This window comes from Oryzias latipes, chromosome 15, assembly GCF_002234675.1.
Source record: "Oryzias latipes chromosome 15, ASM223467v1".
In the NCBI taxonomy this organism is placed as follows: Eukaryota; Metazoa; Chordata; class Actinopteri; order Beloniformes; family Adrianichthyidae; genus Oryzias; species Oryzias latipes.
The window spans coordinates 20,384,508-20,409,061 of NC_019873.2; the positions used below are offsets into that span (position 1 = coordinate 20,384,508).

Below are 24,554 nucleotides of genomic sequence, written 5' to 3' on the forward strand. Positions count from 1 at the left end.
TTACAATCATGCAGCCAGTTATGATGGCTTTAGCTCAGTGTTTCTTCCCAAACCCAAGTCTGTTGTTACAGGACAATTTCGATTCACTTCCATCAACCTGTTCTTTTAGTTTGGAAAGCATCAGGATGGGGTGGGTTATTGATTTTCTTATTTCCCTCTAGACTTTGATCTGCTATTCTTCTCCAAAGACTGGGTGAGGAGGTAATTTAAAAGGGGTAGTGATCTCTTTCTTTGGTGGTTTGTGCATTTATTTATCCCGTATTTTTAAGGAAAAAAAAACAATAATTGAATGGATTACTTTACAAGAGATATGTCAATTTATAATATCAGGCAAACAAAGAAAAACCACTCCAAACCCAAACAAGCACTTGAAATAATACAAAAGTTAGGGCATCAGTTAAATCACACAAACATTCTCATCACTACAGGAGATCTGCTGCATATCTAATTAATTTTTCAGTAAAATTTGATTTTTTTTTTCAAAGGAAGGGTTAACAGTTTTGAGTAAAAAATGAAAAATTGAAGTGTCTCCTGCAGTTATGACTGCCCTCTGTTTCTTTTGTACTCCACACAGTGAGACATGCAATCAAAGCAGGGATGTCCCGAGTCAATTTGCAAAGACAGAACAAAGCTGCTTCGGAGGTTTTTGAAAAAGATCTTTGCCACTGCCAATACTTTGTTCCCTGTAACTTAACATACTTTAGGTTTCAACATTGTTAAAGTAAGCCCCTCTGACATGTGTGCAAAACAAATCAAAAGCCAGAATCAATAAATTATGAAAGCAAGCTGGTTTTTACTTGTCTGAAAAATCGGAGCAAAACAAACACATGGAGCTTTTGGATTTATATTAAAATAGGAAATATGTATCTTTGCTGAGACAATATATCTCACATTAAAGGAAAGTAGTTACAGCTTTGTTGCACATTTTAAGTACAGCAGTTAAGCCACCGAATCCCCAAATTGAATGTGCATTATGTATATCTATGCTGACCTATTTCAAGTATTAAGTCTTAACAGGGCTGAATATTACAGAGGTAAACAGAAAAATTGGATTGAAGTCTGACCTTACTCTATATTTGAAATGGCTAAAATTCCAGATTAAGAGCAATGCAATTGGGTCAGAACATCCCTTTATTACACTGTGAGTGGGTCACTGCATGTTTCAAACACCCCTTTTACCTACAGGTGTATCACCAGGAGCAAGCTAAAACATACACAACATATAAAACAGGGAATATTTTAAACACAAAAATAAATGTGTATTTTTATTCAATTTCCATTTAGCAACAGTTATTTTTGTTTGCAAGCTTTGCATACAATAAGAGATCCAAGGTGTTTTGCTTCTACCTCTTCTATGTCATTATCCAAAGCAACGATTCCCAATGGGACAGTGAGGTTGGCACTGGCTGAGATCGTTGTTCCCACAGGGGAGGACTCGCTCACGTAACCCTGATAGGTTGCAAACTGGAAGTATGGCGCCTGGTTGTTTTCATCGAGGATTTCAACAATGAGGTCAGCGTAGGCTGGCAGAGGGTGACCATTGTCCTGTTCGGCCTGCGAAGAAGCAAAAAGATGTTGTAACATTCTGTGGAATTATGAAAGGTATAAAGCACTTACTGCCTGCTATGAGTTGCACAATAACCTATATTGAGAAAAAAAGTGTTGTTTTAATAAAGTTGTTTTGAGTTAATGAATATATAAAGGGCTGCATGGAGGAGTAGTGGTCCGCAGTCTAGCCTCAAAGCGAGAAGGTCCTGGTTTGAGTCCCAGCTGGAATTTTACTCTGTGGAGTTAGCATGTTCTCCTTGTGCATACATGGCTTTCCACCGGGCACTCCAGCTTCTTTCCACAATCAAAAAACACGCTTCATAGGTTAGTGGAGGCTTCTAAAGTGTCCCTAGATGTGAATATGTGGCCCTGCGACGCATTGGTGACCTGTCCAAGGTAAATGCAGCTGGAACCGGCTCCAGCAGCCTTATGACCCCGAAAGGGATTCAGTGGCTTCAACTATTCAGGATGTACCCTCTCTTTACCCAACAGTGGCTGGGATGGGCTCCAGCTACCTTGTGACCCAGAAAGGGATTAATCCAGCTTGAAAATGGATAGATGGATGCATACATCAAAATTTCCATATTTCCTCTTTAGACCTATTTAAAAAATAAGAGCTTTGACATGAGGGTGAAAAGAGGGCAGGAAAAAAAGAGTCTCAAGCAAATAACCCCTGCACAAAATCCATGAGTCCGTTCCAAAACATTCATAAACTGTAAGTAGTTCTTCTGCAGCACACATGTAATTACTGTCAAACTGTCAAGCTACCATGCATCATATGGCTTTAAGAATGGGTTAAAGTGTCTCTTTTTTTCAGCTTCTGACAAGTGCAGGCACCCTGTGTGCTCTAATGCTAGTTGAGAAATTTGGGTCTATAATAATGATAGTCTCACTGGGTGAGAGAAAAAACAAAAATAAAAGCAATGCCAAAGAGTATACTAATAGTAAAACAGTAGACACAGCTTAAACATATTTTTAGATGATTCCCTTAAGTCAGTTTAGGATTTTTCGACTTCTGATAAAAAACGTTCGAGTTAGCTAAGATTGCAAGAGTTGCAAACTCGCCATGCACATGCCCTTTAGTTCAGTAGTTTCCCAATGATGCTCGAGAAGTGAGGAAACAGTTGATGCAAATCCCTAGGATGAGTTTTCAAGGTCAATGAAACTGCTGTAGTGGCTGTAGACTTAAGATGGCAGCTGGTTTTTTGGTGAATTGCACCAACAAAAGTTTTGTTTTCCCATAATGTTGAAAACCCCAAGAAGCGCCAAAACTCACACTGACGCAAAAGGTTGTGTGGCCAACCCATAATACTATCAAAACTTTGAATATCCCTGACACGTGTGTTTGGTTTCGTTTGTGCATTTCGAAATAAATATTTTTTGGCTCCATAAATGATATTTGGCCAATTCTTTTTTTTTTACGGTTTCGCTCGCCTTGATGTCATCGTCTTGGGGGGCTGTGTCATTTACTATGCCCAAAATTCATTTTCTCCAGGTACTAGGTGTGTGCAAAGGTTGGTAAGTTTTCGCACATGTGATCAAAATTTTGCTCATTTTTTCCAACCGTGAAAACAATATTGTCCTTGTAGTCAGTGACTATTGCTTCGGGCCATAAATACAGAAAGTAATATATGATCTGCAAGCAGCAGTTGCAGGAATTATCAAGACTGCATAGTAAACCAAGTCATAGCAACTTATTCCCAATGTAGCTGAATCTTTCAAAATAAAAGGTAGAATGGGTAATGTCAAAGCGACCCAAAAAAATGCGACCAAAATCCAAAATTAGTAAGAGGTCCCACAGGATAGTAATAAGTGTGCTTAAAAGCTTACTCATTGGTACCTCTAACAAAGCATTAAAATGTTAGTGGGAGAAACTTCAAAAGGATTACTTTGTTACAAGGTCATTCAACCCCAACTTTTATGCATCCACATGAATAAAGAGAGGCAATTTCTCCGAGTGTCGTGTAAATTGCAAAAAAAACCCTATATTGACACAATTTAATCAGGATTCCATTTAGGATTAAGACTTAGTCATTAGCAAGGCCACTTAGTGCAAATACCATAATTTGCAGCAGAGAGGTGGTAATTAATGGATCTCCCTCTGCGTCAAATAAATGACCACCAATAGGGGAGTTGGCTCACAGGTAAAATTACTGGCTTCATTAAAGGCAAATGATCTAATAAATCCCTCAATGTACTTTAGAAACCTAAGAAAAAGAAAACTTTGTAAACTGAACTTGTTTTGAATATTTCTATGTCATATAAATGAGAGGAAATCTTTCATTGACATATTCTAGTAGAAGTGTATTTCATAATAATATTTAAAGAAGTTACAGTAAAGGAGTTTTGCTGTACTCGATGTTTCCAGTAGTGGTTTGTTCCATGCGAACCTTATACATGTAATGTCAGACGTCAAATATTTTATGAAATCCTAAATTTGTTGCTCCAAAGAAGGATATCCTTCTGATCAGACACCACACTGGTTCCTTTGCTTTGTCCAACCAGTCCTGTCCTCTAAACCTCTGTGTCATGCTTGAGGAAGCACAGTTGCTCGCTCACCCTGTCAAAGTGTGAACCAGCAACAGAATCTTCCAGGTGAGGAACATCTCTAAGTTGAGGTCTCTGGAACCCAAGTGATTGAAGTGATTATCCACGTCTTCCCTTTTTCATGCCTGGATCATGGTCTTTTTTTCCATGTTTAAGCCAAACAGAGCAATGCCACCTCCAGGCTTTTCAGAACTCTGCTACACGTTTTGTAACCCACACCAACAGAAGAGCAAACATCACTCCAATTTGTAGCAGTTCTTCACTGGCTCCCAATTGATTTTAGAATTCATTTTGAAAAGTTAGTTCTTTAGAGCTCTACATGGTCAAGCTCCACATGAGTTCTCTTAGCTTCTCAAATTTACCAATCCTTCACCCTCCAAACACATTTTAAAAAGGATTGATTTTTCCAAATGTTGGCCCCCACACTTTGGAATGCTCTGCCTCTGTTCGTAACCTCCACTTCCTCCATTATTTAACCTCTTTAACCTTGTAGCTTTAGCTCCAGTGTTGAGTCTTTCGACTATAACTCTTCAACCGTTTATACAATTAACAAACTTCCATCAGATTCGGAAGCAGAAAAGGGCAGCCTAGCGTTGATATGCAACACGTCACAGTAGTGAGGTGCTTACACAATCAATGTAAATCTGCTGATTTTGTTGCAGAGAAAAGCAGCTTTGCGCAAAATTTTACAGAACTTTACGTTAGAAATGTGTTGTATACCGGTGCAAAGTGGATATGAAAAGCCACTTTTCTCTATGTGTTATGTAGATCATGTATATGGTTGAGGAGTTGTAGTATGCCAAAGAGTGTGGGTTAGAGCGGCAACATCTCCATGGGTAAAACACACCTGGGGAACTTTTTTATTTAAAACAGGCTTTTAGCTAAACGTGGGGCTTATTTTTGTTGTGAGATTTTGAAAATTATATCTATTTCAGCTTTATTACATTTTTATTTTTTGTTTTATCTTGCGATTATTAGGCAGTATACCCTATAAAGCACTTTTCTGATTCTTTCTAGAAACATTTATTTCAAGCTTAAGGCCTCTTGTGTTGGAGATAATTTATGGTTTCTGTATCTTCTGACACACAAGGTGTGTATTTGTATTAACCCCTTTTGTAATTTAGGCTAAACTTTATTTATATTGATTACATTTGTATCATTATTTTTTTTGTTGTTGTTGTTGGATGGGACGGAAAAGAAAAGGTTTTCTGGAAGCTTTCAGTATAAATAAAATGTATATACAAACTCAGCCATTAAATAGAAAAAAAATCACCTTCATGAAACCAGCTACAGCTGAGAGTTAATAAAAAAAAAGTCATCAATTTGGTCACATGTTGAGGAAAAACAAAGCCCTGTATGGTGTTGGAAACTTGCTTTGACATGCATATTTTTTAGTAATAATATAGCAAGTTTTGTGGATGGTTTTCCCAATTTTACAGGTTTACTGCTCATCAGTGTATTCTTTTCTAACATTATTTACCACATAGGTGGTACATGCTAAGCTGTGGTACTTTTGTTTTTTATATATACTCCTAACTTCCAAAGTTTTAGAAGTCACAAGATGCAATGAATGTATTCACTGCTTCAAAGATGAGACAAATGCTATTTGGATCCATATCGGACTTTATCCGGATTTGATTTCTGTCAAGCAGAAATGTTTTCATCATTTTTACTCAATTGAGTGAAAACTTTCAAAACACTATGCAGACCAAAAGATCCAAACGCTGATATGTTCAAACAAGCACTTAAGAGGAAAATCACTCTTTGCTGGACATGACACACATTTCAAGATGTCTAAATCCACAATCCACACACATACAATTTAAACATATATATATATATATATATATATATATATATATATATATATATATATATATATATATATATATATATATATATATATATATATATATATATATATATATATATATATATATATACACATACATACAGCATGGAGGATTACATTGTTCCCTGGTGGTTTGTCTTTTCTGTCGTGTCTCTATTTCCACAAGGCATAGCGAAATGACCTGTTCTCTGCATCTCTAACACACAAGCCTGCACACAACTCATTGCTATCAAAAGTCACTGTTTACCATTCAATCTTGATTATCCTGTCCTGATTCCATCATTCTTTAAGCATCATATTGCACCTCTTCTTCCTCTTTCTTTATTTATTTCTAATTTGCCAAGCAATCCTTCTCCATCCCCATCCGCCTTTCCCACTCATCTTCATTTTCCCTGATGCTTGGTGGATGGGCCTCTTTCAGGGTCAGTCATGATTATTAAGGAACAACAGATGTGTTTTTCAGAAGATGCCAGAGTCTGCGGGTCATCCTGTCTGTTTACCAAAAACATTAGGTATGTGCACAGAATACGGCAAATGTGCAGTATCAGTGCTCTCTCATTTCTTATTTTCTTCTTCTTCTGAATCCAATATGAACAACCCCTCCTTCTCTGAATGACTCAGATAAGACTCCTACTTTCCACCACACATCTATCTTGGGGTTTTCACTTTATCCTGAACTGTCTCTCTTCCACTAAAAGGGTGCAATTCACCCAAAAAGATGCAAATGCCTCTAATATGACTAACCTGTCTTAAGGTTGTCCTCTAATCCCCTTTTCTCCCCAGATCCTGGCAAAAGCAGGTAATAAAGTGCTCAGGGAGATCTGGAGGTTAGTGATTGGTAAATGCCGTGTTCTTGCAGTAAAGCAAGCTCTGCTTTAAATTAGGATTCACGAGGGCACAGCGGCCTTGTTAACTCCATAAATCATAACATTGTTCTCAATCCTTTTTTTGAAGGAGGTATAGATAAGGTTAATAGCCTTCAAGTCTCAGGTTTTCTAGACTGAGCAGGTAAGAGTGAATACCAAAACTATCAAAATGTAATTAACACTGATCAAAAAGAATTGAAATGTTGAAGAAAAACTGTTTTTTTTTTCTTTGCTTTCCTGTGGAGGAAAAACAGTAACCAGTGTTTCACCTTGAGCATGAATGTTAAAAATCCAATTCCCATTTTTAATTTAAATTCTCAAATAAATATTGGAAAGCACACACTTAACCAAGTCAAGCAATGTTATCACTTACATAGGAATAAGTATATTTGCATTGCTACCTTGATGACGAGTGTGAATCTCTGATAGAAGTCCCTGCTAATTGGCTTTAGAACTAGCAGCTCTGCAGTGCTTCTGTTCAAGGAGAAATACTCTGCGTATGTGGCTGGCTGGCCTGCAACAAAAAATAAAGACAAGATAAAGCAACATCAAGAACACGAGATTAAACATTCAAAAGAGGAGTCGTGGCATACCAATGAAAGCAAAGAGCATTAAATGTTTATGATCAATAGGTGCGTGAGGAACGTACCAACCAGGATGGAGTAGAGGATGCCAGGTCGATCTGAAGGGGGCTGTATATTTCTGTCCATGTCCACGGCCCCGATGGGTGGAGTCACATTCAGGGGGTTTAGCTTTCTCTGTACATAAAAGGTGAGATGAATGTGATTCATCAGAAAATTAGTCTAAATGAGTAGAAAATCTATTCTATATGTATACTTAAAAAAATCTGTATAACAAAAATATCTAATACAGATAGCATTTTTGTGGTATATATAAATATGTTAGATTGAAACTATATTAGATCTTCTTCAAAACTTTCTGCCTCTTCTCTTTTAAAGCTGAGTTGAGTGGAATTACACTTCCTGAATGCCACATCTGCCTCATTCATTGAGGAAGACTGTGATTCCCCTCCTTAAAGAAGCCATATGAGGGATTTAGTGTATTTTAGGCTTTAGTATGTATACATATAGTAAAAAGAATTCTATCATTTCAAGTCAAAAGGTTCTGAATATGCCTTTGTAACTGATGGTATTAAAATTAGCCTGATTTAATTTTAAGACATTTTGAGCACCTTAAAAACAACCTTAAACTGTCATATACAAAATGAGCCACAAGAGGAAGTTCAGTCGCACACATCATGGTCAGTGGGTACAGGGTTAGTGTCTGCTGAACTGCTTTTGAAGAAGTTAAAAATGTCATTATCTTAGTTCACTGGTCTGACGACAGGACGTCTTTTTTCATTTTCTCACAGACATTACCAAACCTATAAAAGTTTTGTTTGTTGTGGCTACTTCATAAAGAAAGCTTCACTATCAAATCTAGGTTTATAAGTGAATTTCCCAGAAATGTACATCTTTAAATCAGGTAGTGTTTAAACTTCTCTGTAAAAAATAAGCATGAACAACCTTGTTTTTAATTGTGTCATTGTTTGCAACAAAATATAGAACCAATTGAAAAAGTTAAAAAATGTAGTTCTATATATAGTGAAGGAGCATTGCGGAGATTGAATTTCATTCATTTTATACTTTTTTTCACTACCCTAACACAAACAATTAAAGCAAATAACTCTGAGTTGATTTCAAATAAGCGTACATTTTTACATGGTTCCATAAATTCACAGTTACTGTCCTACTTCTGCTTCTTACACAGTTCCTTTTGCGTTGCAAATGTTTTGCAGTCTCTGAGTATTTTGTGTAAATATTAATATTTCACCAAAGGAAGCAGAATTTAATGTTTTCATTTTTTCTTTATTTAACCAGTATCCCTGTTTGAATACAAATCTCCCCCTGTCCGTTTCTATTTCCTTATTAGTTAAGAAAACCCTTTTGAAGGAGATGCAGCTTCAATAAGGTCAGAGGGTCACTTGAAACTGCTTGAGCTGGATAGAGGGGATACAAAAGCTCCAAAACTAATCAGTTTCCCATTAGATTTGCAATGAAAAATATTGCTGTTGCAATGGTGTACATGAAAAAGTTTAGCCTTTAAACACCCTTAAATGTCTGCTGTAAGCAACACAATTAAACATATTGATTTTTTTCCTACTGTTACATGGCCTGTGCTAAGCTTTCTTGGTACAAGAAGGTACAAAGAAACTACTTTGATAGAAGACTCGGTCCCCAAGAAAGTACATCTATATCTAACAGTTGGGTTCTAATCCTTAAACCTCTCTTAAACCTCTGTTTAACGTATATTCATGTGCTTTATCAAATCTCACGAGCTTTTTCACAATGATGATTAGCAATTATATCCTCATCCAGTATTTGTTATCCAGGAAGACTAAACTAAACCCACAAAATATTTGAATTAGCACATATCAACTTAATAATACATTCCAAGCTACTGTAATAGATTATGGTGCATTAATTAATTATGAAGAGACAAACCTCCAGGTGAATGGCTAGTGACACTGCAGATTTGAAAATGAAACCAGAATCCAAGCAACAGAAAGCTTACACAAGTCCTCCTCATACAGGTGTGTATTTGTGCAGTAAAGAAAAGGTGTAAAAATGCTGGGTTTCCTATGTGCAGATGCAAATGTGAGCATATGCATGCAGCAAAAGGCGATTGCCAATGTAACATTGGTTGGAGGTGGGCAAATAAGGGTAGGGTGGGGGTTCAACAAGGAAAACTGTCAGATGAAAAAGCTTTATATTTGTGAAACTGCTGCTTGCAGGTCCTGCATGCTTAGCACTTGGCAATCCTTTTACCATAAATTATACAAGCACAAAGTCTAAACAGAAAGGCTGAACGCAGAGCAGCTGTGACTCACTATATGACCCTGTCAAATTCAACTTGATCTACACATGCACAGTACACAAACACACACATTGGGTTTTTGCTGTTCTCTGTAAAACAAAATCAGCAACTTTGACTTTTCACATCAGGAATTACCACTTTATCTAGATGTGCTGTGTCTATTTCAGGTAAATACTTGAAAAAGCAACAAAATGCACAAAATATTTCCTTCACAATGGAGTATAAACAAAAAGGGGGAAAAAAGTATTATAAAGGCAAATTCACTCACAGCAAGATATGAATTGATGCCATGCAGTCATTTCATTTAGACCATAAAACAATGTGTTTGCAATTGTGAAGATGGGCAAAAATAATAGTATTGGCTTCAAAATCCAGACAATTTTGCATTTGCAATTCACTCATTTACTGAGCATTTTTCCAGAGTGGGAGGGACAGGAGAATCTCAGTTCTCACAGCAATTAAAATCCTAACTCTGAGCCTTTCACATGTTACATTTAACAGCAGCTATTCATTTCATTCATTATTTTCTGCATAAAAATACCTAATAAATTACTTGTTGAAATTGTGTGTGCGTGTGTGTGTGTGTGTGTGTAAGGGGGGGGGGGGTGTCAACACAGATTTTTTTTTTAGTTATTTGCCGGTATTTTTTTTTTTTTTGTTATTGGCACAAATGCAGTAAAATCCTGTTCCACTTTTAACTCTCCCCCTCATTCTTTCTATTATCTTCAGTGATCATTAACACTCAATTTAGTTAAACCTTGAAAGGAAAAGGAGACCAAACAAAATCCCCCAAGGACAGGATGGATGGAGCAAAGACAGTGAAACCTTACTCTCTTTCCATCTGAGCAAAAAGGTTCAATGACAATTAAGGCTATCTTAAGTGTGTAAAAGAGCTAACGCAATATACATAGCTTAAATATTCATTCAAAAATAGAAAATGATGGGTGGGAAGTGTGGCCACACTTGCCTCTCTGCCTGATTCCTTACCGGTTCAGTGAGCTCTGGTATAGCAGTGCGGTAAGTGACAGGAGTGCAGTCCCGAGTGTTGTTCACTAAAATACAAGGTAGAAACATGGGGCCCAGGTTGTCTCCATCCAGGACGTCCACAGTCAAAGTTGTGGTTGCTGTTAATCTGTTGGGGGGGTAAGGAGCACGATCCTGGAAGACAAACAGGAAAAGTCACCTTTTAATTTAAAGCTCTTGTTTTTAGCGACGATTCTAAGCAAGTTTGAGGAATGTTTCTCTGTTGTGCTGGTTCATTCTGCCTTCATGTCTAATAGCATTGAGGGAAACATGACAGGGGACAGACCTCTTAAATGATCTAGATTTTTAAGGCTATTAAACTCTTAACATGTTAACATGATCCTTTTAATGCCACCTAAAAGATTCGGGATGCTCTTTCATCTAAAGAGGAGAAAACATTTGATGTGTATCTGTAAAAAAGTGTTTGGGTGCTCTCTTCACAGTTGAGGAAAGTGCTGCAAAAAAAGAGCTTAGAAAAAAAAGTGATATTAACAACACACTAATCAAAAATGACAGAGACAAAAAAACAAAGTCTCGAGCTTGTACAAAAGCCTAGGAATGTGTTCTGTTGTGCATAGGCAGAGCCTTACAAAGTTTATGTCCAAAAGCACCTTCAAGAGCCTCCAAGCTCCAGAGTAGCCTTTTCAAAATTAAAAAAAAGTAATGCCTGCAGAGCAGGAAGAAGGGATAAGAAGATAGCTAAGTGTTCTGAGGTAACTGATCCATCAGCTTTTGAAGTGAATATGAAAGGCAGTAAATGGTATAGGTCAATTTGGGGTTTCAGCGACTTTGAAAACTTTCTTTCAGATCTACTTGCTGGAGTGCAAAAAGAAGTATAAAGAACTATTAAATTTATTGGGTTTTCAAGATGCCGTGCTGATCTGTTAAGTGTGGTCATGAATATAAAAAAAAAAAAAAAAATTCTGCATCCCATGAGATGGCATCTGAAAGATAGTTTACAATATAAACTGTTTTTTAATTAAAGTACCCCAAAAGGAGTGTTTAAGAACTCAATAAGATCATGCATTGCCTCACAGTATGAGACATTTTGACCTGACCACTCAGAGCTAATGTGGGCAATAAGCAACTAGAAAAGGACTGGAAAGGAAGGTTCACAAAAACAAGTTTGCCCTCTCACATGATAAAAAAGAGTCTGGGATATCTTAAAAGAAGTGCAAATCCCTTCCTTTAATTCTCAACACAAGTGAGTCTAATTGAAGGTTAGTTTCTTTGCCAAACAGAATTTTTTCTTCAAAAGATAAAAATATATCTAAAAGTGTGCATGTTGATGGTTTAACGTAACATTGACGTTTTTTGTCAATCCACTACTAAATGATCCCTCGTCCAAAAGCGTTTCCGACATTTTTAATCCCACAACACGTCTACGAGTGTTGGAATTACATAGAACCCTTCTTCTGTTTTCTTGTAGTGTTTAGTGCTGGCCGTGCTGCCGACCACATGCAGTTTGTTTTTTTGAAGAAAAATTCAAAATAAATCACAATTTTGAAAAAAGCTTCAAAGTGCATGTATTATATTTTAATGTCTTTTGACTTGAATTTGTTTGATTTGGGAGTGGATAATAGTCAAACCTTATTAAAAAGAAAGAAAAAAAAAAATCAATGCCCATTTAAAATCCAGTGTCAAAATGGTTGCGAGTGAGTGAAGGTTATAACACCTACACTGGCTTGGATCAAAACCAGATAGCGAGTTATCTCCTGGTAGTTTAGTCTGTTTGCCAGAAGGATGGTTCCTGAAAGAGTGTTTCCAACTCTCACTGTCCTGTTGGATTCCTTAAATTGAGCAAACGAGAAAAGGAACAAAAAAGCATAAATTAGTAAGAAGCGTATAAAATACTTGTTTTATTTTTTATTCAGTGGCTGGTCAGTGTACCGGATTCCCTGGATTGTAAAGGATGCTGTACTCTATCTGTCCATTTGGCCCATCGTCAATGTCCGTGGCACCGTTATCTCCTGAGAAGCCAGTGAAAATGGTTGTTCCAACTGGTGTGAGCTGCACGAAAACATAAAAGTGTGTTAAAAAAAAAGGACATGTCAACAGTTTAGGCTTCCCCCTCTGAGCACATCAGCCAACAGCAGAAAGTCAATTCATATGCCACTCTATCCCATTAACATACAATAAAACCAAAAGGGAAAAAACGTTGCCACCAGCAGCAGTCTGGTAGCTTCCGTGCAATCCTGACACAGTATCAAAAAGTAAGTTGAGAACCGCTGCTGCTCCCCAGAGCCCTCAGCAAAGTCCACAGGAGCAGACAGCAGGCAGGAGATACTGTTCTGGGGAGTTGACAGCATTGCAGAATGAATCACAATACTGTAGGGACAGTTGCATATGGTTATGTTAACGCTCTGTGACAGAAATTTTCAACACACAATGCGCACAAACCGTGAACACAAAAGACCAAAGAACCCACCAGGGATTTAAAGTTTAATATCAGACACACACGACTGGAAAGCTTCAAAATTCAGTAAATTATCTAGCTGCTAGTTCTACCAGTTAGGCAGAGAATGCAGCAAAGACGCTGTAACAGATAATTACACTAAAGCTGATAATTTATGTAAGACAGGATCTTCACCCATGCATTTGCAGAAAAAATACAGACTGAAGTCATTTTTAACTTGACTGCCTCCTTTTCTCTCCAAAATCAGGATCATTTGCCGATGTTCGGACAGCTCTTACATTTCCCAGAGTTACAAATCCTAATGGATAAGCAGGACGAGCGGCCTTCTTACCTCATTTACCGAGACATAGTAGTGTGGGTGCTGAAAGCGAGGGGCATTGTCATTCTTATCTCTCACAACAATCCGAACCTCGTGGTAAATGACTGTGCCAACCAGCTCATTGTAGCACTGGATCTGGACAACAATCGAGGTGATAGAGCTGGGGGGCTGAAAGACAGTGAAGACAGACTCCGTGAAGCAGAACCTATAGTGCAGTTTTAAGCCAATAATATGGCATTCTTAATTTGAGAAGTGCCACTTCCCACTTCACCATCCAGAGGAGGAAAAAAAAGTTACTTTTATAAACCCTTTTAATAAAATAAGAAATATATACTTTAAAAAAAAAACTTTCTGTATAAGGGGACAATGACATGCTCTACTCAAGTACCCACTCAGCCATAACTTGTACTGTTGTAAGCAATTCTTGTCAGAAATCACCTAAATTTAGCTACAGAATTTAACAGGCCATAAACCTACAGTAGCTACTTATTCTTCTATTTCCACTTTCCGCTGTTGCTACTGCAAGTACATTTTTTCTTTCAAATTTATATCTCTGAACATCTGCATCCCACTCAACATCCACTTCACACCTCTTAGCTTTAAATTTAATTTAACTGCATGTATTAAATGGTCTCTGATGAGTTAACCCCCTCTTCACTCCACATTTCTAACCAAATATCCCACCATTTATTCTGATCTGATATCCTGGGGAGGTGAAATGATCACATTATGCAAGGATGCATCTGCACTTCTGAGGCATTACCATTTTATCTCACAAAAAATCCCAATCACTGCATATATTTTGCTGTTCTCTATAACTTTACAGTATCTATCAGTTATTAAAACTGAAGTATAACACTACAAATGTATTAAATATACCTTTGAAAACTATTGCAATCCTAAACACCGGTTATGCTACAAATTTAATTTAATATGTTCATAGTGTTTTACCATAAATCTATTGTTACTTAATGCCAATTTTTTTCTTTAGTTTTTTTGGGACGGTGGTAAATTCACATTATTGAAAAAGCAGTTTAAATGTACTTTATAATAAAGAATGTGCAAACACATTAGAATGACAAGGTCGGATATACTAGAAATAATATATTTAACTTGTTAAAAAAGGACTAAATTATACAGTGTAAAATTATACCCTATCAAGCTAAGTATTTAAATAGGACTGATTCAAAAGACATCCTTGCCAGACAAAAACAGAAAAATGAATGAAAAAAACAACAAAGGTTTCTCTAATTAACGCCAACAGGAAACCTTGCTTTTGTACTCACATCTCTATCCAACCTGCGCCCAGTGCTGTTGAGGTAGAGTCTCTGCCTTGCTGGTTCTAATATAACCCAGTAATCATAGTTGTCGAGCAGTGTCAATGAGATGGTTCTGCCTGGACCGTGGGCATTGCCATAGATCTGCATGTTCTCCACCAATACCGTTCCTGTAAAGACAGAGATTGCTTCAGTGTAGACAGTATTTGATTGTTATTAATATTTTTTTTTTCACATTTAATCAAATTGTTAGTAAAGTGAATCATCACACCCCTGATTGTGATAGTATAAAGGTAAGAAAAGGTTAGGATACATTGTTAAAATAGTGATGTTGGAAGAATTCCAGGGCTTTTACAAACAAAAACTACAGGCTGAACTTAAAGCATCAGTATTTAGGTGAACATAAAGCCATGAGTTACTTCAATCAATCAGTCAATCAATCAATCAATCAAACTTTATTTATGAAGCGCCTTTCATATAAAAGCATAACACAAAGTGCTTTACATTAACACAAAACAAAATTTTATAAAAACAAGAATAAAAATTAAAATAAAAATGCACAAAAAATAAATAAATAAATAATAGAGGCCCCTTCCCAGTACCTACACACAGCCCTCCACTCCTTTCACACATCCCAACCCCTTACTGATGGGGAAAGACAATGAGAAATAAGAAATAAGAAATAGGCTGAGCACAAAAGCAAGTTGTTGGAATCGTGATAATTGGAACCTCCCTCTATGTGAACAGACGCACAACCAGCCAAATGCAGCATCACAGGCGGGGACCGCTCCACCACAGCTAAGAGGTGATCAGGTCCCCATCTAGAGCTGCAGTGGCTGAACAGCAGCCGACCCAGAGGGAGAGGACCCAACTGCGGACTTACTTAATCACAACAGTTTTTAGGGAAACCTTTCCTACAGATGCCCAAAAGGGTTGACTCCTCAACTCCCCACTTGATAAATGAATACGTAAGCAGTTGGTCTGTGCAACATGACCCAGCAACCACTGGTGCCTTTCCAAGAATCTATCACTTACGCAAGAAGCGTACTCTATTATTTAAAGTTACATGTGGTTAAAGGCCAACACTAAAAAGATCAAGCTGAGAAAAATGACGTAAATTACAAAAGGAGCAAACGTAAACAATACTTTTGCAATCCATTTGTGAAGAAAACGTTCATGCTTTCTTAGCTAAAAACAACAATGCAGACAAAGTCAAAGATTTTAAAAATATAGTTTTGACAGATGTCTACCAATAAAAAAGTTTGAACAATTCGTAGAACTGAATCAATTAAAATCAAATGAATTTTAATGGTTTTAAATCCATCAACCTTTTTGAATCTATCCAAAAGTATTCCATAATGAAATTAAAGATCCTTATGGCGTAGTGGCACATCTTTATGCATTATGCATCTTTACCGAAGGTCTGCAAATTGACACAGGATATGTGTACAGTTTAGGCAAATGCCACCACTGCTATAAACTATTCCGGGTTAATCTCATGTTCACAGAGAAAAAAACAAAGAAAAAAAACAGCATCTTTCTTACAATATTAGGTTTCTGTGTGCCATCTGTGTTGCACTTTCCCACCAACCAATCTATTTTGCAGTCAAGTATATGAGGTAAGAATTGCACTCGCGCATCAGCCAAACAACCAAGTCTGCTAAGCCAATCCTAGCCAACACAGAGCAGAAGGAAGGTACGGCGAAGAGAAAATGAGTTTTTCTAAGAGTTCTTCCCTGAGACAGCACCCTCAACTCTACAGCTAGGATTATCTTTAAAAAAAAAATCAATTTGCCAAACAACTGGCACGGTTAGATTATTTTTACATCATCTTTGATAGTTGATGCATCTCAAAAAATCTCCAGCTGTTCAGAAGTTTAATTTGTGTAACTTCTAATACTAATTTTACACTTTTGAAATGTTCTCCTTAAAAATAAATAAATAAATAAGAACAAATAAATAAAAACAAACGTACTTAGAAAGTTTATTTTATCAGGAAACAGAACAAAAGCGTTAAACCTCAAAGAAAAAAAAAATCTGAATTCAAAAGATAAAAAAAACAGGAGTCTTTACTTGAAATATTATTATATATTATTATTATTATATTATATTATATTATTATTATATTATATATATATATATATATAAATAAATTATTGCGATGGTTGTTCACAAATGCCAAGCCCGCTCTGCATAATATTCAGCAATTGTCTGTCAAATGTTAAAAGGGAGATTCACGTTTGTCATTTTATTTTAAAAAATACAATTTTTCGCAACCTTTTTTTTTCTGTATTTATTCACCACACCTTAGAAACTTTTTTTTTAGCCTCCACTTTGACAGTTATGGCTTCAGGGAAAATCTATATCATGCTCAACTGTTCCTACACAAAATCTACAGTAAAACTTAAACCAGCAGCAGATATTTAATAGGGGATGAAGATAAACTTTCCGCTCAAAAGTTAAAGGAAAATGGAACCTTGTGCTGGCCGGTCTGTGAAAATATTGTCTGACATTAAACTGATCTTACCTACCGACTTAAAAAGGTTGGGGATCACTGATATAAACCTACACCAGATGTATCCGAGCTTTGCAGGAATTTTGAGTCTGAAAACGTGGATAACACTGAAGTCCCTACAGGATTTATCATGACATTAGTTGTATGTTGGTAAATGATGGTTGCAGTGTTTTACTGTGTCCAATGAATGCAGTCCTACATAAGATTGCACTTAATAATTTCATAAAGCAGCTAAACTCATCCACTCATTAGCAACTTGCACCTTCAGATCCTCAAGAAGGAGCATAGATGGAGGTGTGATAAAGGCTTTCACATTGTAAATCTAATATCTACTAAGCATTTTCATCCTTTTATTAATGACAGTGCTTCTTATTTGCAGTGGTCCAGCTTTCATGCATGCGTGTCGTGATCAAAAGAGCTGATAATTATCTGCCTGAGGTGGGCTAAAATGCATCTGAAAAATGATTCTTGAAAGAATTTAATTCTTTCAAGTCCAAAGAGCCGCATGCTGCCAACACATTAATCTAAACACGCTTTTTATAAATACATCTGCCCGAGTAACTTGAAAGGTGAACTACATCTTCTTGAAAGTTTCAGATTTTAAATTACAAAGCTGCAAATATTACAAGGGAAGCACTAGGAGCTCCATGCGTCCTCAAATTAATTGAACCACAGCTTTTTCACTTTGACAAGAAATACTCCCACTATACCCAACCACATCTTCTCCATCTTAGTCAGACTAAACCTGTCTGTATCATTTAACAAAATGCCTTGGTCTGCAGATTATTTTTAGGAGTAAAGATCGTCAAGTAACATCTTGCTTTAACTGGATTCACTCAAGACTTTACAAACCTTTGATTCATCCTCAGTGCTTTTACTAAAATGTTCTTAAGCTGGATGTATTTTTATTTTATTTTGATTGAGCTGCTTTACAGTAAGACAGACATTTATGTCAGGAAATTCTTAAATGCCACCACTTTACGTTAGTGAATGTGTTTCATTTGAACTACTCATGAGGCATAAATGGAACAAAAAAAGCTAAAATTCAAATGCTTGAAGAACAATTTCTGGCAGCACTCACCTGAAATATTATTTTCATATGACTATTATTAAGTCTCACATCATCGTAGATGAGTTCCCAGCAGATTTTATCAATAAGATAGCTTCAGCTAACTGATTTTAGCTGAATAAACAATACAATTAAACCCTGAGCAAGAACACTCATGTGGAGTCCTATCTGTTCATGGAGTAAACAGGTAAAATAGACAGCAAATATAAATGATCAGTTAGGCCTCATGTGGTTACCTCACCTCAGAAAGACCAGGACCACACTAACGTAGGAAAAATACACATTTGTTCCACACTACATCTTCATCTTATAAAATGTTTTCCTTATTGCTCACTGTTTATGTCAAAGCTGATCAAAACGACAACCTTAAATAAACACTTGACTTTAGATTATTGCATTTAATCGCATTGGCAATCTGTTGCTCAAGTACTTAAATCTGCTCTTGGGGCACCTTTCTACAAAGACTCACTACAAATTTTGTAGCTAAGCTCAACTGTGCCCCCCCTCCCCCGGACTGGAAAAAGGATTTCTGGGTCAGGGAACAGGTCCAGGGGCCTGTTTCACAAAGGAGGTTCAACCAACTCTGAGGTCAAACCTGAACTCTGAGTTGGTCAATCGAGAGATTGACAACTCTGAGTTTTCAGTTTCAGAGCAGCTGATCCGCGTTAGATCAATCAACTCTGAGTGGACTGATTCGGAGGTGAGCGTGCGCACCGCGTCTATAAGAAGCCATTATCAATGGAGCGCAGATATCACGAGTCACCATGGCAACCGTGAAAACAAAGAGGTCTGCGTATTTTTCGCCAGCTGAACTTGACGTGCTGCTGCAGAGTTGCAGTGAATATGAGAACATATTCCAGAAGAAAAGCAACACCGCTGCATCTGCAAAACAGAGACAGTTAGCGTGGAAAACATAGCTGCTCAAGTTAATGCCTAAGTTTGCATTTAAATCATTGTTATAAATATTGACTGTAATAACCTTTTAAATAGCGTAAGGTGTGAAATAAAAAATGGTGATATTTAGGTGTACTTTTGAAGTGTTATTCCTGGTGTAATTGCATGAAATGCTGCATAGTGTACAGAACCAATCTGGGGGAAAATGCATTTAACGTCGGTAATGTTTAGAGGACTTTTTTGTTAACCTTCCCCTCTAGCAAACGTTGGTCATTTTAATATTAATACATGCAATTGTGTTTTTAAAAGTGAACTTTTGTCTACTGTTGAACCTTTCGCTGCGCAAAGACTTCCTTCTTTTCTCTCGTCTTTCCGACCGTGCGTGGTCAAAAGCGCAGGGGAGATTTCCTTCAGGGCTGAAGGGAATTCTCCTTCGGGGTTCACTTCCCGTTGGAAACCCTCAACCTCCAGAGCGGAATAAGAATGACTCCAAAACAGTTATTCTGGGAATGACACCTTCTCCGTCCTCCTCATCCGTGCTCACCCCCCCCCCCCCCATCTGCACCTGCAATCGCCCCTCCCCTTGTCTCTCGTGGATTGCACCCCGCTCAGCACACACACGCTGCAACACTACCCCTGTATTGATCAAGTGGTATAGGTTTATATGGGATTAAGAAAGTAAGCAGTGCTAGAAAATTGTGTTTCCAAAAAGTAATTGTTACATTAATCTAATTCAATGTCCCTGATTTCATTTTCATGTAGATGCAATCCTGCAGGAATTAAAAGAAACATGGCAGCAGCTAAAAATGAAGTATAAAAACATAATTCAATCAGGTCAAATGTGAGCATGTCATGGATGTAGGCTTTGTTGACAATATTTGACATATGAAACATCTACATAGCAAGACCTAATGTTGTTTTCATTTTGTATATGTAATTGACTGCAACGAAAAACGGTAACGCTCAAACAAAAACGTATGGGGAAATGACAAAACATCGAGTCGAGGTCTCAAAATCCTCGTACGACGTAAATGTAATTCTCTACGAATTAATGCAGCCTCCTCATCTATTGGGTCCTCCAAAAAAGGACAAGCCATTCTTGTCACTTAGATCGCGTGACGGAAATGTGGGCAATGAAGGTTGAAGCCAAATATAGTGCTTCGTCTTTAAAAAGGGGAGGGGACCGGCAAAAACTTCGAGTTTGGAGAATAAAACCTGCTCCCGACCAGGTTAGGTTCACAGCATAAGTAACCATGGATACTGACTCCGAGTAAAAGTTAACTCTCTTTCAGAAACGGGTTTGACTTACTCTGCTTTCTCTGGTTTGACAAACCTCCGATTCTGAAACGGAAAACCCAGGGTTTCCCTGATTTCCGGGTTTATGAACTCAGAGTTTACACTTAACCTCCTTTGTGAAACAGGCCCCAGACTGAGAAATTATCCAAACGTCCACTGCAGACCTAAAGCTGTCGTTCGAATGGCTTTCGATTGGCTCAAAAACGATTTTGGCCAACTGTTGAGACATCTAAAATTGGAATTGTAGAGCTCTATCAACAGTGTTCAGTGCAGGTGGGGAGTTTATGACAAAAACAAGGCATCTTTTAAGGTTGTGTTAGAAGTACTTTGGAGATCTTCTTAATACCTTTGATACAGCTTGTGAACTTTAAGGGATAGGACTCTCATTTCCGAGTCTGTAGATGCTGAGGTATTTCATTCTTTAACACAGCAGATGTTGTCAGGAATCCCTAAATGACTCTTTGACATACCATATCACCTTGATCGTTCACACGATATCAATGGGAATCAGGCGATTCTGACACAAAAAAAGTGGCTTTTTGTGAAAAAGAAAAGTCATTTTTCTCCATGACAGAATCAGCTGTTTCATGTTGATAGCTTTAAAAACTTTCACTTTCACTACAGTATTGTGTTACGTATTAGTTCAAAGCTGCTTTTTTCCCCTTTAGAATCCACTGGAATGATATTAACTGCATCGATGGTTGAAGAGTTACAGTGGTCAAAAGAATGTAAACACTGATGTTAAAGCTCCAGTTTAAAAGGGTTAAATTGTGAAGTGAAAAGGCACTAAAGGACATAATCTGTCCACAATATGGTGAAGAGGCAGCAAAGGGGGAAAATAAGACTCAAATTTCCACAAAACTCAGATTCTTTTCATGAGCTGTGGGTTATGAATGAACAGATAAAACCGTAGATCCATTGTTCTTCAGTTAGAGCTGTCAGTTGAAGTGTTCAGGACAGCTGCGATACTGCAGCAGAATACAACAGGCAAGAATACTAGAGGCAAGCATTCCTGATGAGCCTCTTCGGTCATGTCGTCAGGGGGGAGCCTCTAGACGTCTCAGGTGATCTGGGAACAGCTCAGTGTCTTCTTAGGAGAGCATTGTAGAAAAGATCTCCAGAATATCTCACTTAGACTGCATATTTGCCTTATTCAATAATTATTAAATGTTATTTAGATTTTGGTGATAATAAACACCTAAAAGTGATTTTTCAACTGCAGATTAGTCTAGAAAACGGGTCATTTTATTTGTGATCAGGAGGAGACTTTGTTCGTCGTGAGAAAAAAAACGTGTGTGTTTTTTAGTCTGTCATTCTTAAATAAAGTTTTATAAAAAGCAGAGTCAATAAGCTGAACAACACAAATTAAAATCCCTATTTCAATTCTTGATTTTTCTATGCCACATTCATGAAGTTGGTTAAAAACTAGGCTATAAGAATCTAGACTACTTTTCCATTTATCCAGTTTTCTCTGCTTCCAAAAGAAGCAGCTTGGTGTTGGGCATGAATCTCCTGGCCTAAAAATTGTTTCCACTCCTGTCATGCTCAGACGTGGCTCTGATCTGGGCTTCACAGTGGACAGATCCCACAGGAACAACACAGAGGGGTTACTTTTATCAAAAAATATCAATAATGCTGGCAACCAAAAGTGATGGATGTGGATAAATATTGATGACTTCTTCTGACAGGGTTTCAGGGTAAGTTTATAAGAATGTCTAATTGATTAGTTTCAGATGCCAAAACAAAATAGAAGCAAAAAAGGCTAAATCAAATGACAAAAAGATTACCTGTGTGAACATATGAACTTAAAAGAAATCATCTGTCCATCAATAACCCAACCCTCTCAAAGAAATGTGATCCATCTTTAATAAAATCATAAAATAAAAATTTAAAGTGCAAATGGTTGTTTTCTGTGACAAATAAATATATAAAAATTATTTAACGTTCTGAAAATCAGTTTTGCTAAAATAAATTAGCCTCCCATTGTGTTGGAAAACTAGTTTGGTTTGACATTTGTGTTACAATAAATATGTAAAATAGTCAAAACATTCTTAACAAATGTTTAAAAAAGTGGAAAAGGATGATTTAAATGAGTGGTTTTATGTCTACAACATTACATTTCACAATTAATTTGATGTCCTGGCCTAACCACAAGTAGTACTCCACCCACTTACAAACAGAAAGCCTCATTCATCTCTGCCTTTACGAAATACCACTTACTCCTTCAGTTGTAACTAAACAAACAAGTATGAATAATAGAAAACAATGAAATATGGCTTAAGAGCACTGGAGCTTTGCTACGAGCAGCAAAGCATCTTAAAGATATTCTTACAGAATCTCCTAGAGATTTTATTACCTTCTATAAATTCACACAAACACTGGTAAAGATGTCAGGGGCATTGAGGAAATAGACATCTTTACTGAGGACACTGGGGTACATGGAAGGCAGGATTCAAACCAACAGGTCTGTTATTGACAAATGACTCATCCACCCAGGTAAAGGTGGCCTCACCAGAGATTTATAGGAATGAAACATTCTCATTTTATTCAGAAACAGATTCATACACAAGTTTTTGAATTTTCTTTTGACATTCTTGCTCATTTTTTGAGAAATTTTAAGATGCTCTTTGTTTAACAGCGTCGCCACATGACACCAACGTGCAGTATTTTGGCATAAATGTTATACCAAATGTCTTTCCAGTCAGTCAATTACACATGGGATTTTTGTGTGAAAAATAATTAAACTGCGTTAATATCCGAAAAATGGGCATCAAAGTTATTGTGAATGCCTTTTTTGTTGCTACATGAGGGTCAATACAATTCAAATTATGTTCCAATAAACAGAAATATCATATTGACCTAAGAAGGTACATCAAAATTGAACAATGCAGAAGTGACCCTTTTTTCCCTGTAAAAATCCTGCCAAGAAGCCCCGCCTGAAGGAACTTTGCTGCTTGAAAAACACACCGTGCCCCGGGTGGGTTGTCTATTATGTTGTGTACTTCAGAAAATAGCATCAAGAGTCTACACTGATCCTCAACAACGAGCCTGCCATCTTTATACATTTCTACCATTTCTATCTACCTGTGATACTTTCCCAAACTGTAAGGAATAGCTGCCTAAAAGCAGAATAAACCAAGAGAGCTTTTGTTCCATGTTGAATTGAGAACAAATGCATGAAATTGACATTTTACATGTTCTTCTTACAATTTTTTCCCCCATTTTAATTATTTAACTTGAACGTGAGAATTTTTAGAGTGAATAAAATTTACATTCCAATCCATACTTAACATCTAAATGAAGATCCCTTTAGATGAGAGAATTAGACTTTGGTAGAACAGCTGGTCATTACACATTAGGTACTAACCCAATCAAAATGAAAAAAAACTATACATATATATAAATAAAGGCGTTGCAGACAAACATGAATAGTGTGGTTTCAGGTTTATGAACTCATCAGGAGCTTTAATCTCATCAGCAACCTTTCCACTGTTGAACAGCATGTACTCTGCCCTCTCTGTTGCATGAAAATGAGTCTGGGACCTGAGCAATGAATGACCAATTATTTTAGTGTCTGCTCGGCCTAATAAGAGGATTAAACTAATCCACTATCTAATTATAATGTTCTGAAATTAACTAATGAATGCTCTACATATTATAGCTGGAGGTATACAGAAATAAAAGTCGGCAATCATAAATAAACCTAACAATCCAGTTTTATGTTGCATGCCTCCTTGGAATCTGGTTTAAAAAGGTATTAAAAAAATGATTAGCATATATGTAAAATATGACTTGAGCTTTTCTACAACACACTGAAGAAAAAAATTCAGCCAGGATGTCTAAGAATTGTATCTTCAGAAATAAGCAAACGCTATGTTTTTTTGTTTTATTTAAACCTTCATTGACATTTTTTACAAATATGACAGATATTGGAATTTGTGCTACAGTACATTGTAAAAAAACCATATAATTATCTGTTTGCTCCACAGTCTGTCCACAAACAAAGCTGCTGTACAGCTGTACTGAGCTCCCTCTGGAGAAATGTAAATATAAGA

The 24,554-nt window shown here is 36.9% G+C and overlaps 1 protein-coding gene across 8 annotated transcripts in view; it reads right to left on the minus strand.

The window, feature by feature from the left end:
- The window catches only part of pcdh15 (protocadherin related 15), a 238,136-nt gene that overhangs the window by 92,215 nt on the left and 121,367 nt on the right, over positions 1–24,554 (minus strand). For 6 of the 8 annotated variants that reach the window (XM_023962996.1, XM_023962995.1, XM_023962992.1 and 3 more), the window contains 9 exons: positions 14,735–14,895; positions 13,461–13,616; positions 12,604–12,723; positions 12,393–12,503; positions 10,678–10,848; positions 7,463–7,571; positions 7,215–7,327; positions 1,348–1,554; positions 1,184–1,204 (listed from right to left, as the gene is read on the minus strand). In XM_023962996.1, coding sequence (XP_023818764.1) covers positions 1,184–1,204; positions 1,348–1,554; positions 7,215–7,327; positions 7,463–7,571; positions 10,678–10,848; positions 12,393–12,503; positions 12,604–12,723; positions 13,461–13,616; positions 14,735–14,895 — 1,169 coding nt within the window. The remainder of the gene's footprint in view (positions 1–1,183; positions 1,205–1,347; positions 1,555–7,214; positions 7,328–7,462; positions 7,572–10,677; positions 10,849–12,392; positions 12,504–12,603; positions 12,724–13,460; positions 13,617–14,734; positions 14,896–24,554) is intronic. The other 2 variants (XM_023962994.1, XM_023962993.1) reach the window with 1 other exon arrangement.